The following is a 14,520-nucleotide window of genomic DNA, read 5'->3' on the forward strand; positions in this document are numbered from 1 at the left end:
CTTCTGTGATTATTTATCCATTTTTTTCCGTGTTGAAAACCGTTATTGTTGTTGTTAGCAGTCCACTGTCAATCCCATGATGCCTTTGGTTAAGTCTGTCGACCAATCGGAGGCTGTGTTCCTGACAGGGCATGTTTGTGACTGCTCTGATCTCAAACGCATTGTGCAATGGAGTAACATGAGATTGACCCTATACTCTTGTCAATAGATCGGAAAAAAATAAAATTTTGCTGTGATGTTGGTAATGAGCTCAACCCCGAGGAAGGTATCGCATGCCTGCGGTATTGCGGTCATGTGGCTTTCGTCACAGCCCTATATTTTAGGATTGCTTTCTAATACAGAGATGAAACTTAGTCTTGAAAATCATTTTTTTAAGCCTGAAGGCTTGGGCGAGGCCTACTTTTACCTTTATCCTCCCTTTCATGTGGATCCCCCAATTCTTAGCTGAATTAGATTTAGCAGCTCAAATCTGGACAGGATCATAGCTTTCATCTCGATTTCTCTGGTTTGTTTAGTTTGTGGAAGGAGTTTTTATTATGTTATCCATCAAGTTTATATTGACTGTATAAAAGTCTTTGTTCTACATCTTGCTCTTTCTTTTCCCTCTGGAGACTGCTGGTATCCAGCTGTCTGTGTGTGTTGACTGTACCAGCCATCATGCTGCTAGACATGCGCGCACACACACACACACACACACACACACACACACACACACACACACGCAGGGTTGACTCCCCTCACCCATCTCAGACAGGCACAGAGAGGGCTCAGCATGACATCCAAACTGCACCCAGGGCAATGCGTTGGGAAGCATCAACATTCATGTTTCCATCACGTGGGCGTGCATGCACACACACACACACACACACACACTCATGCGAACAGTTTGACATGTGCAGGAGGCATCAGCACAGACACAAATGGTTCAGTGCATCAAAACTTGCCCGCATATGCCTTCTTACGGCCATTATTAGATCACCCTATTTGAAGATTAGAGGCAACTCAGAAAACAAAGCATCTTCAAAGGCAGAGAGGGGGAGAGAGACAGGGAGGGAGGGAGGAGTGGGTGGGAGCGATGGAAGAGGAAGGGAGGGCATCCCACAAGAGGAAAGGGAACGGAGGAAGGAGAGAGGAGGAAGGAAATCTCTGATGTATTGTGATGCCCCAGTTGCCGATTTGGCTCTTCCGCCACTTATTTATCCTGATCAGTCGCTCCGTGTTATCCTCTCTTGACACTGCGGTTCCCTCACTCCTACCTAATAATGGACCTATTACTGGCTGACAATGCTACTATTTGACAGTCCTGAGCACACTCGGGTGCTTCAGACGCTTATTTGCACTTAGATTCTGCGGTTACGCGGAGGTCCTGCTCATGAGGACTGAGGTCTGAGGCCGAGTTAGTGGTGCAGCATTGAAAGATTTGGTTGTAGTTGCATGCGCAGAGAGGGCTCTGTTTGTTTATAGCCGGGCTGTTATTTAGAAAATTGGTGGAGGTAATATATAATAATGATTTATGGTCAGCAATCACTTTTTGAAGTTGCTTTATTCTGCACAAATTAAATTTTTTTTTTTTTCAAAATCATTTATGCATGATTCTTGTTAGTTCCTTTGGGCATTAACAAGAAAAATCATTATTTGTCATTATGAGCCTGTACCAAATGGTAGAAATGTCCATTTACAGTAAAAGTACGCTCTTAGCAATCTGCACGATTTTTTTATGCCTTCGCGCCGGCAACAGCCGTGGGCGGAGGCATTATGTTTTCAGGTCGTCCGTCTGTCCGTCCATCCCATTCTCGTGAACGCAATATCTCAGGAATGCCTTGAGGGAATTTCTTCAAATTTGGCACAAACGTCCACTTTGACTCAAGGATGAAGTGATTAGAATTTGGTGGTGAAAGGTCAACTTCACTGTGACATCATAATGTCCTAGAAAAACACGTTTTTTTGGCCATTACTCAACACCATAACTCAGGAACAGAAGGGGAGATTGTGATCATATTTCACAGAATGGGTGACACTTTTGACTCAAAGGTCGTTGTGACCTCAAAATAGGTTTTTAGCCGTAGTTTAAGAATGAATTTGCTGATTCCAGATTTCACACACGTTGACTGAGACAACACAATGAGTATACAATAACTAGCACAGTACGGGCTTTCCTCCATCTTGTCCACTCTGCCTTTCACTTCCTGCCTCATTCTGAATTTTGAGCGTCATCGGAATCATGTAACTGCAAACAAACAACGTATTGGAGCGCGCCTAGCTAATGAGTGAGGTTCACCTACAGCTCATAGAGAGGCTTCGCATCTAAAAATGCCAGGAGAAAACAAAAGCACCACATTTTGTGCAGCTGTACTCCAAAAGAATCCATCTTTACACAGTAATCAAGTACATGTGTACCTGTTTAGACAATACATCTATGATAATATAATATATTCACTGATTTTATACAAGAAGTGCATAAGAAATACTTCCTATATCTAGAATACACCCTTAAGACAGGAGTGAGTGATTATTGTGATTAAATGTGGCTTTGTTGAAATATTATCAATATCACCCTGTATTTATTATTATTTATTACATTGAAAAAGTCCAAAAAATTCATATTGAACACTTTATAATCATAAGACTTTGTAAAAAAAAAAAAAGTTAGCTAACTATTTTTACCACTAGTCATCAGACGTTTGGCTGTATTAATGTACATCATCCTATTCAGTAAACCTTCTGTAACAAAAACAACTACCTATGAAAACTTTACCACAAACGGGGCACTTGCTGAGGGATTTTTCTGTTGCTAATTTTCTAGAAGGAAGCCACCTGGAAAGGTCTGGTTCTGAAAAGTGCGGTGCACCCTGGGAATTTTTTCGGGCCTAAGAACATACTTCAAACGAGTGCTAGAGATGAACAACTCATTTTTCAACAAGCCATCACAGCTCAAAATGTGCTCTACCAAATGGTTGAGAGGACTATTAAAGGGTTAATATAATACTTTCTGTACTTTTTTTGTATACTTTTTATTTTCTTAATTTTTCAATTCTCTTTCACCATTTTATAATTCCACGCCCACTACTTCTCTCTCTACATGTACATTGCATGGAAGAGGGATACCTCCTGTTTTGCCTTTTTGCTCACGTTTTTGCAGAGGGTCTCAAGAATTGACAGATTGTAAAACTTGTTTGGGTGCTAAATACTGTAAATAAAATCAATTTGACTTTAAAGTTGCAGCTGTTGGCAGTTAATACCATTGCCAAATGTGGATGCATGGCTAACTGAGCGTTTTGGGACTAAATAAATGTAAGTAAATAAAAGTAGTGTAAAGCTCATTGGTTCCAAGATCTGCCCCTATTGTTATTAAGCTTCTATGTTTCTTTTACTCCTTGGGGTTTTTTTTTTTTTTTTTAACCTCATCTGCATGAATTAGCGTTTTCAATCTTATCGCTGTGCGTCTTCTTAATTATTGACTTTTATCGCTCTTTGGAATTGTTAAATTGCTTCTGTTCCTCAGTGCTCTGTCCAGTGTATACCACATCACTGACTTGTGCTTAACTGATTTATCCAGGCCCTGAGGTAATTCACTGGTAGTAAATCCAAGCCTACATCGTTAAAATACTCATATTAGACCACTGACATTAAAGTGGCCTTTTTTATACATCAAGTTCAGGTACTCATTATGGGGAGTACCACTCAGCCTGTAAAATCACCTGTGTAGTGCTTACTGTGGCTGTGGAAGGAGCTCTCACTTTCCTGAAATACTACTATAAGTGCTAAAATATCGTAGGTATAGTAAGCCTTAGATTTGGTCAAACCTAACCAACATCAAATACATCAAATACCTCCGCACTACTGCCAACAAACACCACAGGCAGAGCTGAAGCTGACCCTTAAGGAAGGACGTAATCTGCTTTATCTTGAGGCAGGGAATTTCCCCTTTTGTCAGTCATGTAAAATCCATGCTCTTAGTGAACGTTACAGCTAGCTAATGTTAGCATAGCAAGTCATGACCATAGTAGCTAATGCTAGACAGGCAGGAACTTTATTCGCTGGCCCTGCTGTGGTTGCTCTGCCTCTGTTTGACAAAGGTAATGACGGCAACAGAAATTTTAGGCGGTATTGTTACCATCAATCGACGGTGTTTCAACACGGAATATAGTAAAACCCGTATACCTGCACATCTCTACTCACAATATCTATCTTAATCAATTTGTGATCATTGCATTTGACAAGTGTCGTAATTGACTTTCTCAGTGAACCCGCTTTCCGGGATCTTGCTTCATGTCATTCAATTACTGATTTGCTACATTTCCCAGAATACCTTTTGAAAACTCCCAGAGAATGGGGCTGAAAATCTGAAATATAGCACATTGCCAAGCAACAAAACTGCTCCAAAATAGCCCAAAAGATTTCCAAAGCCTCTTAATTTTGGCTTTTATGACTTCTTTAACACTATGAAACTAGACAGAAGATTCAGGGTGGGAGAATGTTTTTATATTCTCAAGGTCCCGGTCCAGATTCAAACCCAGGGTTTTTGTACTCTACATGGTTTGTGTTTTAGACAACTGAGCCAGCAGTACTGTGAATAGATGATCACTGAAGCTAAAGTTGCGCCAAAGTTTAACCCACTTTTGAACTACTTGTTTTTTAAGCGACAAAAATCGTGCGTGGTGGTAAACAAACTCAAAAGCATGACATGCTCACTGAATTATGTAATCAACTTTTACATTTTAACGGTGAAACTGGGCCTTGCTTTCAGTGACCCTTTGTTGCAGAGAGACTCCAACTGTGTGTTGGACTGTGAAATAAAACCGAGAACAAAGCAGTAAAGCAGAGACAGTCCGTGCTGGCAGCCGAATCTTCTATTCTTTCAGTCAACACTTCTTCTATTTTTTGTGTAATGGCGAACATTACCACTGCATCATCCGTGATTTTCTTTTCACGGCTTTTCGCTGTGAGGTAGTCAATGTGGAGTCATTTTCTCTGCAAGTGTCTGGGATTTACCATCTGACGGTGCGTGGCAAGCGGTCTGTGCTGTAATTAGGACTGTGCTTTCTTTTGATTATCATAACACATGTCGGTAGCCTATGGCGGAGAGGCTATGAAGTGTGACTGCTGACCTTCTCTCTTTCCCCATGAGAAGGAGAGTAAGTGTGAATGAGAGTGTGTGTGTGTGTGTGTGTGTGTGTGTGTGTGTGAGTTGTCAGGGCTGAGAGGCACCACAAAGTATCTCTGCCTCTATTTTATCTCCATCCTATTCATTTTCCTTCTTTCCTTTTCTCCCTCCCTCTCATTGTCCTGATACTGCTGTATCCAGCCCTCTTCTCTCTCTCCCTCTTTCCTCATCCATTTGGCCTCTCCCACACTCACTGCTTGTCTCTATCTCACATTTGCTCACGTTTTTTTTTTTTATTTTCCCCTCAGCCCATTCACCCAATCCTGGCCACTCTTCAGCCCCTGTTTCTGCTCTTATGCACTCTATCCCATCTCTTACTCTCATCTATAGTACAACCCTGCAACCCCTTCCCATTATCAGTCTCTCTTTCCCTATCTTTTTCTGTCTTTTTAAGAGGTCCTTTGGGTTTCAGAACGTTCTCTTTGCCATCTCTTTGATTTAGACGCATTGGACTCAGTTTTTATGAGAGAATCTGGAACAAGATGTGTTTTTGAGCTTTGCATTTCTTTCCTCTCATTTGGCTCCATCCCTCTCTCTTTCAAGCACTCTAAAGTCCACTTATGAAGCAGGACCTGGGGCATCTGTGCTTTCAAACCCCCTGTCATTTATACACACACACACACACACACACACACACACACACACACACACACACACACACACACACACACACACACACATGCACGTAAGCTGACAGATTGACTGATGGCAGGGTTGTGTTCTTGTGATGCTGAGTTCACTTGAGTGATGGTAGCTGTGTGTGTGTGTGTGTGTGTGTGTGTGTGTGTGTGAGAGAGAGAGAGAGAGAGAGGCAGGGAGAGGGAGAGACAGGGGAGTGTAGTCCAAAGCCAGCTTAGCAAGCTATTGTGCATCATTATACGTGCATGAGAGTAAAAATGGAGTGTGTGTGGTGTACTAGCATGCCGGACTTATGCAAATGTCTGTATCGGAATGTTTCAGATTTTGCGCTCTGTGTGTGTGTGTGTGTGTGTGTTTTAAAATGCCCTTGTGGCCAAGCCAGAAATACCGCAGGCGGCCAAATCTGGCACTGATCCTCGGCTTGTTCCCTCAGAGGCAGCGCTGCAACACACACACACACACACACACAGACACACAGACACACACACACACACACGACCCAGAGACACACTTTGATTTGCACCATCTCGTTTGAAGTGCAAGACCCAGAGCCTGGCAGCTTATGATTAATATAAGCCCCCGCCCTCTGCCCTCTCGGCTGCGTGTGCATGCAAACACACACATCCAGAAACTGATACTGATTTATTGTTTGCATGCACGTATTGTACACGTACTCCCTCTGCATGACACACACTCCCACCCTGCCCTCGCGGTCTGCTTCAGGGGCCGGCTGGCTGGCTGGCTGGCTCTTTGAACTAGTGCGTCTGACACTGTGCTGTCACAGCAAGGGCACCTCTGTACCCCCCCATCCCATCATCTTCGACTACCACTCCTTTTTTCTCGCCATCACTTTTTGAGATTGTCACCTGCTGTGTCCCTGACCTGGTCAAAAAAGTCGACCATCTCATCTCAGAGGATTTCCTGCGCGGAAAATGAATCTTGGCTTTTAGGATTTTCGATTGATTTGTGGAGGAGAAGGTTGCCAGAATGCCACATGAGGGGAAAAAAATCTTGGTTGTGGCTTAAGCTCTGGCTATCTGTGCCAGTTAATATTAATGGCTGGATAATTCATCTCCATGGCTTGATGCTTGAAAGAAATAATTTTTTGTTACTTTAGAAAAACCTTAGTTGTTTCAAATGGGCCCAGCAGGACTTTTTCTAGGGGGCTACAGATCCATCTAAGGGGGACAGTAAACAATACTGTCAAAATGTACACCCAGTGAGTGCTATAAAACGATATTAAAATGAGAATTGATATTGGACACTATTTTAGAAATATAACAAATTTTCTTTCTGATTACTATTTAAGAAATTCAAAAATTTTATGGATGAAAAATAGGGCGAGAAAGCACTCTTCTTTCATCAGGACTTAACTGACAAATGTATAATTAGTATTTCACTTGTAGTCAACTGCAAAGTTAATCTGTATCTAGAACTCTAGACCAATTTACTGTAGTTTACATCTAGTGATAATCACTACATTATTGTGATAGCTGAAATTTAATTCATTATTTGTAATCATTGAAATTTTATTTAGTGAGATTACTGCTATGTAGTTTTTTACTTGTGGCAATAATGATAAACATCTGGCAAGTTGAAGAAATCCGATATCTCCTAAATTGATCCTGTTGTCAGTCTCCCCTTTGGATGCTGAGCTAACGTTACGTTAGCTAATGTTATACTTTCACAGACTGACAGGACAAGCTGCTGCTCAGCTCTGAATCCCAATTAAGCTGATTAAAATATTGATGTGATGTACTTAAAGTAGAACTGTGGATTCTGACTATTGTTTATTACTATTTGCTAGCGTTAGCTGTCGGTCAGTACTCGACTGCTATCTAGTTACAACATACCGGGCTGAAAAAAGCCGTGCGTAGCTAACACTGGATCATTTATTGACAGACTGAGCACTCTGTTGGTCTTTGAGAACAGCTAACAGACTCAATCCTTGCTAACTTTTTAAATATGAAAACAATAAGTGGTATCTGACTCTGTACATACACGTTTACATACAGTTTAGTTTGGCTAATTTTTTTTTCGAAATAGATTTTATAACTGTATCAACACAGTGTCTACATAGCCCACATAGCGAAAATAGCAGCAAGTTCTGCCCTCCGTCTGTGTCTACACAGGACGCATTCAGTCACACTACTGAGTGTAGGTCACCAGCGTTTTGACAGCGCTCGGAGCCCAACACACGATTAAAATAGAAGCCTATCTGTTCCGTCAGACGCCCGTGACGACTCAAAAATGGGACTGTGTAGCCAGCCTGTATAAATGGGAAGCCTACTAACAGCTTAGCATCCTGCCTTTTGATATTATGTGGGACAACTGGACGCAGGGAGGTTGTAGTGAAGGGACATTTTAAGTTTGAAGGGCTTTTTCCTTCACTGCCTCACATACCCCATCCCAAGTAGGCAAAAAAATAACTGTCTTGAGTATTGATTGTCTCTAATGATACTTCAGTGGGCTGTAAATGATATATCAAGAGAGGAGAAACCGTACGCAAGAGGCCTTTTTCAGCATCAGAGGATCAAATCGGCACCCGTCAGAGGGCCTGCATTATTGATGCCTTTGTTTACATGATAAGACCTTCTGTCAGCTTGCAAGGCCTTTTGAAGGGAGAATATGCTTCTGTCTTTTATTTTCTCACTATTTCTCTCACCTCTCTTTTCCTCTTTCTGTGTGCCTCAAGGTCCCATCACGCTTCCCCCGTTCCTTTCTGGATTTATATAACAGAGTTTTCAAACTTGTCAAGGAGCTGTGAATGGACTCACAATCTTCTGCGAAGGCCCCTCCACTAGCTCAGCGCGAAGATTTCTATTTCTTGGTGGGGGTATCATTCTGTCTCCTCCTTTTTTAGTCTCTTGTTTTCATTCCTCTGTCTCCTCTCTGTGGGAGTCTGTTATGGATGTCTATATAGTTAAGACCCAGGGCTGATCTTTAAGGCCAGCTTTGCCGGGTGTTGGTGTAGTATCCGAAGACTTTATTATCTGGAGGGAAATCTGGTGTCTCTGTCCTTCTATCGCCTCTTCTATCTTTCCATCTTCCTCTTTCTCTCTCTCTCTCTTTGTATGTTTCATTTTCTTTCTTCCTCTCACCGCCACTCAGCGGGGTGCCATTAGCCATTCAGCACAGAGAGGCCTTGAGGAATTGAAAGCGACAGAGCAGAAAAAGAATAGAAAAACTGAAACAGGAAAGGAGACAGGGGAGTTGAAAGAAGGGAGGAGGAGGGAGGGGGTGAGAGCAGGAGGGGATGGAGTGAGGTGTTAAGGCGGGAGCAAACCAGACAGGGCACTGTGGCACACAGGGAGATGGAGGGATTAGGGATTAAGGAAGAAGATGGGAGGGAAAATGAACAGATTTCCATGGAGATGAAGAGAGAAATCAGAGGAATGACAGCATGCGAGGGAGGGAATTATGGACAAGACAAGAACGGAATTTGAGAGCCAGCTGAAAAAGAGCAAAAACGAAAGTGTGGCCAAGAATTAGAGCGAGAGCAAGGGAGGGATGGAGATGCATGGTGCATGCATGGGGTATGCTAATTATAGATTTTTGAATTATGAATGAGATTAATTACATAGGCAGATGTGAATATATTCACATTTTCCATCTCTTACTTTACCCCAGACACTTTTAAACGATAATGTCTTTCTTTTGGCAAAAGTACACCTCTTTTTGCTTACTCTTCCCATCTTCTTTGTCCTCTTTCTCCCCGTTCTCCCCCCTTATCTTACCATTAGTATCCACCCTGACGCAATGAAGCATCTGTTGAATAAGTGTTACTTAGTTCCATCAATACAACTTAGCGTGATAAATCGAACTGTCATGTGACTCAATCTCTCTATAATATTTCTTTCACGCTCACACGCGCTATCATCATTAGCTTGCTAATGTCTAGAGTGCTTAGCATGACTTACGGGCCATTCGGATGAGCTGCAGAGATGATTTGCTCTCTTTATGGGGTGTTTGTGCTGTGCTATTTTTTGCTAAGATGAGCGTTTTGCATTTCCTGCTCTGTGACAGAAAAATGAATGTGTTCTCCCCTCAGGTCCTGGCAACATGGAGACTGTATCTCTTTGCTGTCAAAGTGCCCACCAAGGTAAATGTTCCCCCGCTCTCAGTGGAATTTTATGGCTTTCACTTGCCAGCCTTGATCTCATGGTAATTTCGCAAGAGATGTGACAAAAATGTAGCAGATTTTCCGAGTAGGAGAGAAGAGATAACGATGATGACAGTCATTGGTGATGATGTTTTAGAATAATAGGAGTGATGATAATGATTACAATGAAGATGATAAGGTGGCAGGTGGCAAGCCAGTGGTTTAAAGCAATAGTTTGACATTTTGGGAAGTATGCTTACTTGCTTTCTTGCAGAAAGTTGGATGAGAAGATTGATACAACTCTCATACTTTAATATGAAGCTGCAGTCAGTTAGCTTAGCTTAGCACAAAGACTGGAAGCAGTGAGAAACAGCTAGCCAGGCTCTGTCCAAAAGCTTGCACAAAATCCGCCTACCAGCACCTCTCACTAATTAACATGCTGTATCTTGTTTAATCTGTACACAAACCAAAGTGTAAAAACAACAATAAGCTAATTTAACGAACTTCTGGATGTAGCTTCATATTGAAATAAGAATCATACTTACTGTACAGACAGACATGAGAGTGGTATCAATCTTTTCAATAAACGTATTTCCCAAAATGTCCTAATAGATAATTCAAGTGTATTATAACTTCTTCTTATTTATGTAGGTTTTGCCATCATTTTTATCAGTCATGATAACATTATACACACCAGAATAATTGCTGAGATCTGGGACAGTGGCAACATCACTACAACAAAGTCCAATGGGGCAAGAAACACGAGCGGTAAAACAAACATTTTCTTTGTGTAGAGTGGCACATGTGGATTCCACTTGATCTATCATGGCATGGCATGGCTGGCGAAAGTTTGGAAATCATTATCTTCCAGATCCAGCAGTAGTTTCTCCGTGTCGGGGCACGTGTTGCATTAATGTGGCAAGCATTAGGCTGTTCATCCTCATTTTGACTATTTCGATCATTATGTTTGTCCTCTATACGTGTTTTCGGTCACAAGTAACCTGTTGCACAAAGTTGCGGTAGATGTAGCCGAATTGTATCAAAGCAGAGCTCTCCTGAGTTGCTGCCTACGCCGTCATGAGCCAGACTGGAAGTCAACATGCCAAAATGATACTCAGCAGACCCAAAATGCTGTTCATAATCCCTCATTGCACAGTTGCGTGCACAACTACAGTAAAGGACTGTAGATCAAAGTTAAACCACAAGTTGGTCTGTACTCTGTGATTGATGTTTACAACGAACAGGGTAATAATTTTGCTGTTAGTCTTTGTTTTTTCTTAAGTTCAGCTAACCTCTGGGTTTGCTTAAAACATGAGTGACTGTCTGACTGCTTGTGTTTCTTGCCCCATCTGACTTCTTTGAAGCTTTGTTGCTGTGTTCCTAGATCACAGCAGTTACTTTGGTGAGTACAGTATTATCGTGATCAAAAGAATTGATAGCCAAAACCAAGAAAATAAGCCCCAAGTTGTAAGACGATGTAATTATTATTTTATAGACGATATAAAATAGGAATTTTGACAACGGGTCAGTGTGGACTACAGTGATGTTTATCTGCTGTTTTCAGGTGGAGGTCACCTTCAACTTCTTGGAAATCCGAGCAATGAACACCTATCCAGAGCACCAGGTGACACATTGAAGTTCACTAGTTTTCCTGCAGTTTGGACCTTCATGCTACTTCAGCAGTATAAAGTAGTTCTATTGAAAGACTGTCATGTCCTCCATATGCAGGTTGTCATCGATACAGACAAGACCACCTACTCGCTGAGACTACAGACCCAGGACCAGCTGGATCACATGGTCAGCCACATCAACTACGCCCTCTCCCGAGTCTTCAACAACTCCATTTATGCGTGAGCATCTCTGAGCATCCTCGCCTTGAGCAAAGAAACAAGTCTTTCTGTTTTTGTGTTGTATGTGCTGAGGAGCGAAGACAAGTTGGCCGACGTTAACAGCACTCGACAGTGCGTTGGCAAGTTGGCAGCTTCACTTTCGGGCTGCTTTCCTCCTCAGCAGCCAAATGCATTCTTGTATTGCTGTAGTTTGCATACAACCCATTCCTGTCATGCTAGACTTTAACACCCAGCAATCACTGGGATTAAATCAGCCAGCTGACACTGAGTAGGCGGTTACCTGAAGGTATTGTGTTGGCTCTTTTTTTCTTTTTAAAGAAGCCTATTTAGTATAAGCAGTGAGTAGCAGAACACACAGTCACTGACGGAGCAATAGAGTCGAGCCTCCAGTCAAAAAGTCATTCTTACACAGTTGTTACACAGTGCAGCATGTCCTCTGCACTTTCTAAAGAGATAAGAGCAGAGGACACACACTAAAGCCTCGATAGAGTTTAGTTCAAGTGGTAAAATTTTTGTCCCATGTGAATGTATGGGTGAGCAGGCAAGCAAGGCAGAGTGTATTCTCCTCTCTCTTGGGTCTCATCTGCAATTTCTAAGAGCAGTGGGATTGACTGTGCTCTGACTATTGACCTGCACAAGGCTATCTCCGCACTTTATCATCTTTCAGAATGGCTCTTTTCCATTAGGGCCACGGCAGATGATTGCTTCCAGTGAGAACATTTAAAGAGAATGAAGAGAGAGGGGAGAACACAGGGAAGGAAGTTGCTCTGGGTTTGATTGTGCAGCCTCGTAACCGATTGGTGCTGCTGTATTGAAGTACATAATCCAGATAGTATCAAGATAACGGGCACATACACACACGCTCCAGTGGATGGGTGGATGATGATTGTCGAGATAAGGTGGGGGATTAAGGTCACGGATGTGGTTAGGTGTTGTGTGTGATTTGTTGACAAATGGGATTAAGGATGGTGTGTGTTGAATGCAACAGTGTAGTGGTGTAAGCCTATCAAAAAGCCAAAGCAGGTACAGCACGGTATTATGTACGAACACAGTATTTACTTTGTGATCCCAGTGCTTACTCTTTTTTTGCTTACTGGATGCTTTTTCTCAAAGAAATATATATAAAAAAACAACAACCAGTAAGCCGAGGAATATGCTTCTTTTTTTATAATTTCAGCAGGGAGCGACGCTTCAAACAGCATCCAAGGGATCCAATTTTACAGTTTACATGTTATTTATTCACTACCAAAGCAATGTCATAAGCGGTTTTGACATTGCAGACATTGCATAATTTCCATCTAAATTCTGACTGGAGCAGCTATAATCAATGAATGATAAAAACAAGTGAGCTGCAAATTTGCATCTTGCTATTGCAAGTAAGACAGTATTATGCAGCTGTGTTTCGTTTAGTAGGCATAGGCTAAATTTGGTTCTGAACCTTTGTAAGTCGCATACCCTTTTGGTAGGCTTATTTACGAAATTTGTCTGAGAATGTATTTTTATTTATAACAAAGTCTTGCAGGAGGAGTGCTTGCAGGGAGTGGGAGGATTATACGCCTCGTACCAGTGTACTGTTTCTTGGGCACTGAAGTGCTCCGCTTATGCAGCTGGGAGTTCAGTGCCTTGCTTAGGGGCACTTCAGCAGTAGCAGCTAAGGGAGGGGGACGCATAATATTTACCATCCACTTTTTCCCCAACCTGTAATTGGTACTAGAGGCTTTCTAATCACAACACTGCTTCTCAAAAATCAAGGATAGTGACGCTCCTGAAAATGTAGATAATGAAGATTTTTAGCCATGCTAGCAGCACGTGGTTTGTAGTTATTATTAGATGCGATAGCCCTGAAATGGTGATGAGTCATATGAACCAGTCCAAGTAAACCCAGCTTACGGTACTGTTCATCATATTTCTGATGTTTTTTGGTTGGGCTCCTGTAGTTTCAGGCTGCAATGCTCTTGGTATCAAAATCGCTTCGCTTTGCCACTTCACGTACTGTAATTGCCTCCATGAGCTGTGTGTCACAGCCACTGCTGCAACAGCTGACCGTGTTTATGAGCGGGCCAAATCTGCACCACCCTTCAACTCTCCTGCGCCCCCGTGGCAGAAACTTCGGTACTCAGATTCACGTTCCCCTTAGAATGAAATGTAATCGTGTGATCCCTTCGCTTTTTATCTAGTACCATCATCTGGTCCAAATTTGAATTTGTCTAATACTTTGTTTTCTGACCAGATACCTGCAAAACAACCTACCTGCCATTCTCATCAGCCTCAGCTGTACTTCGTGTTTAGAGCCAGTTAGCAAATGTTAGCATGCTAACATGCTAAACTAAGATGGTGAACATGGTAAACATTATACCTGCTTCACATCAGCATGTTATCATTGTCAGTGTGAGCGTGTTAGCATGCCGAAATAAGCATTTAGCTGAAGTACTTCTCTCCGGCTTTGCTTTTCAGGCCTCCTATTTGTCGAGCAGAGGGAGACCTGACTGATGGAAGTCACAAGTTTTCACCAAACTCTGAATCGTCATTAGACCCCCAGAAAACCTGCGGTGAGTCTGCTATGTTTCTGTCTTTATCGCACCAAACACACGTGCATACAGACATACACAGTCGCATACTTCAGTGTCCCTCCACTCGCTGACTCACTCGCTCATACCAAATCACGTTGGAGACTCATCCTTAAGTGGGTCAGAAGACCTAAGTTACTGGATGCACTCCCTTTCTGCTAGTAATCCTATTAATCTACAAGAAGAGTTCTTTCATGG

At 42.2% G+C, this 14,520-nt stretch overlaps 1 protein-coding gene across 5 annotated transcripts in view; it reads left to right on the top strand.

Moving 5' to 3' along the window:
- Positions 1-14,520, top strand: part of carmil3 (capping protein regulator and myosin 1 linker 3) — a 76,964-nt gene that overhangs the window by 4,964 nt on the left and 57,480 nt on the right. For all 5 annotated transcript variants that reach the window (XM_044218799.1, XM_044218802.1, XM_044218803.1 and 2 more), the window contains exons 3-6: positions 9,855-9,905; positions 11,470-11,529; positions 11,634-11,755; positions 14,210-14,304. In XM_044218799.1, coding sequence (XP_044074734.1) covers positions 9,855-9,905; positions 11,470-11,529; positions 11,634-11,755; positions 14,210-14,304 — 328 coding nt within the window. The remainder of the gene's footprint in view (positions 1-9,854; positions 9,906-11,469; positions 11,530-11,633; positions 11,756-14,209; positions 14,305-14,520) is intronic.

The sequence above is a fragment of the Siniperca chuatsi genome, linkage group LG13 (genome assembly GCF_020085105.1).
Source record: "Siniperca chuatsi isolate FFG_IHB_CAS linkage group LG13, ASM2008510v1, whole genome shotgun sequence".
Classification (NCBI taxonomy): domain Eukaryota; kingdom Metazoa; phylum Chordata; class Actinopteri; order Centrarchiformes; family Sinipercidae; genus Siniperca; species Siniperca chuatsi.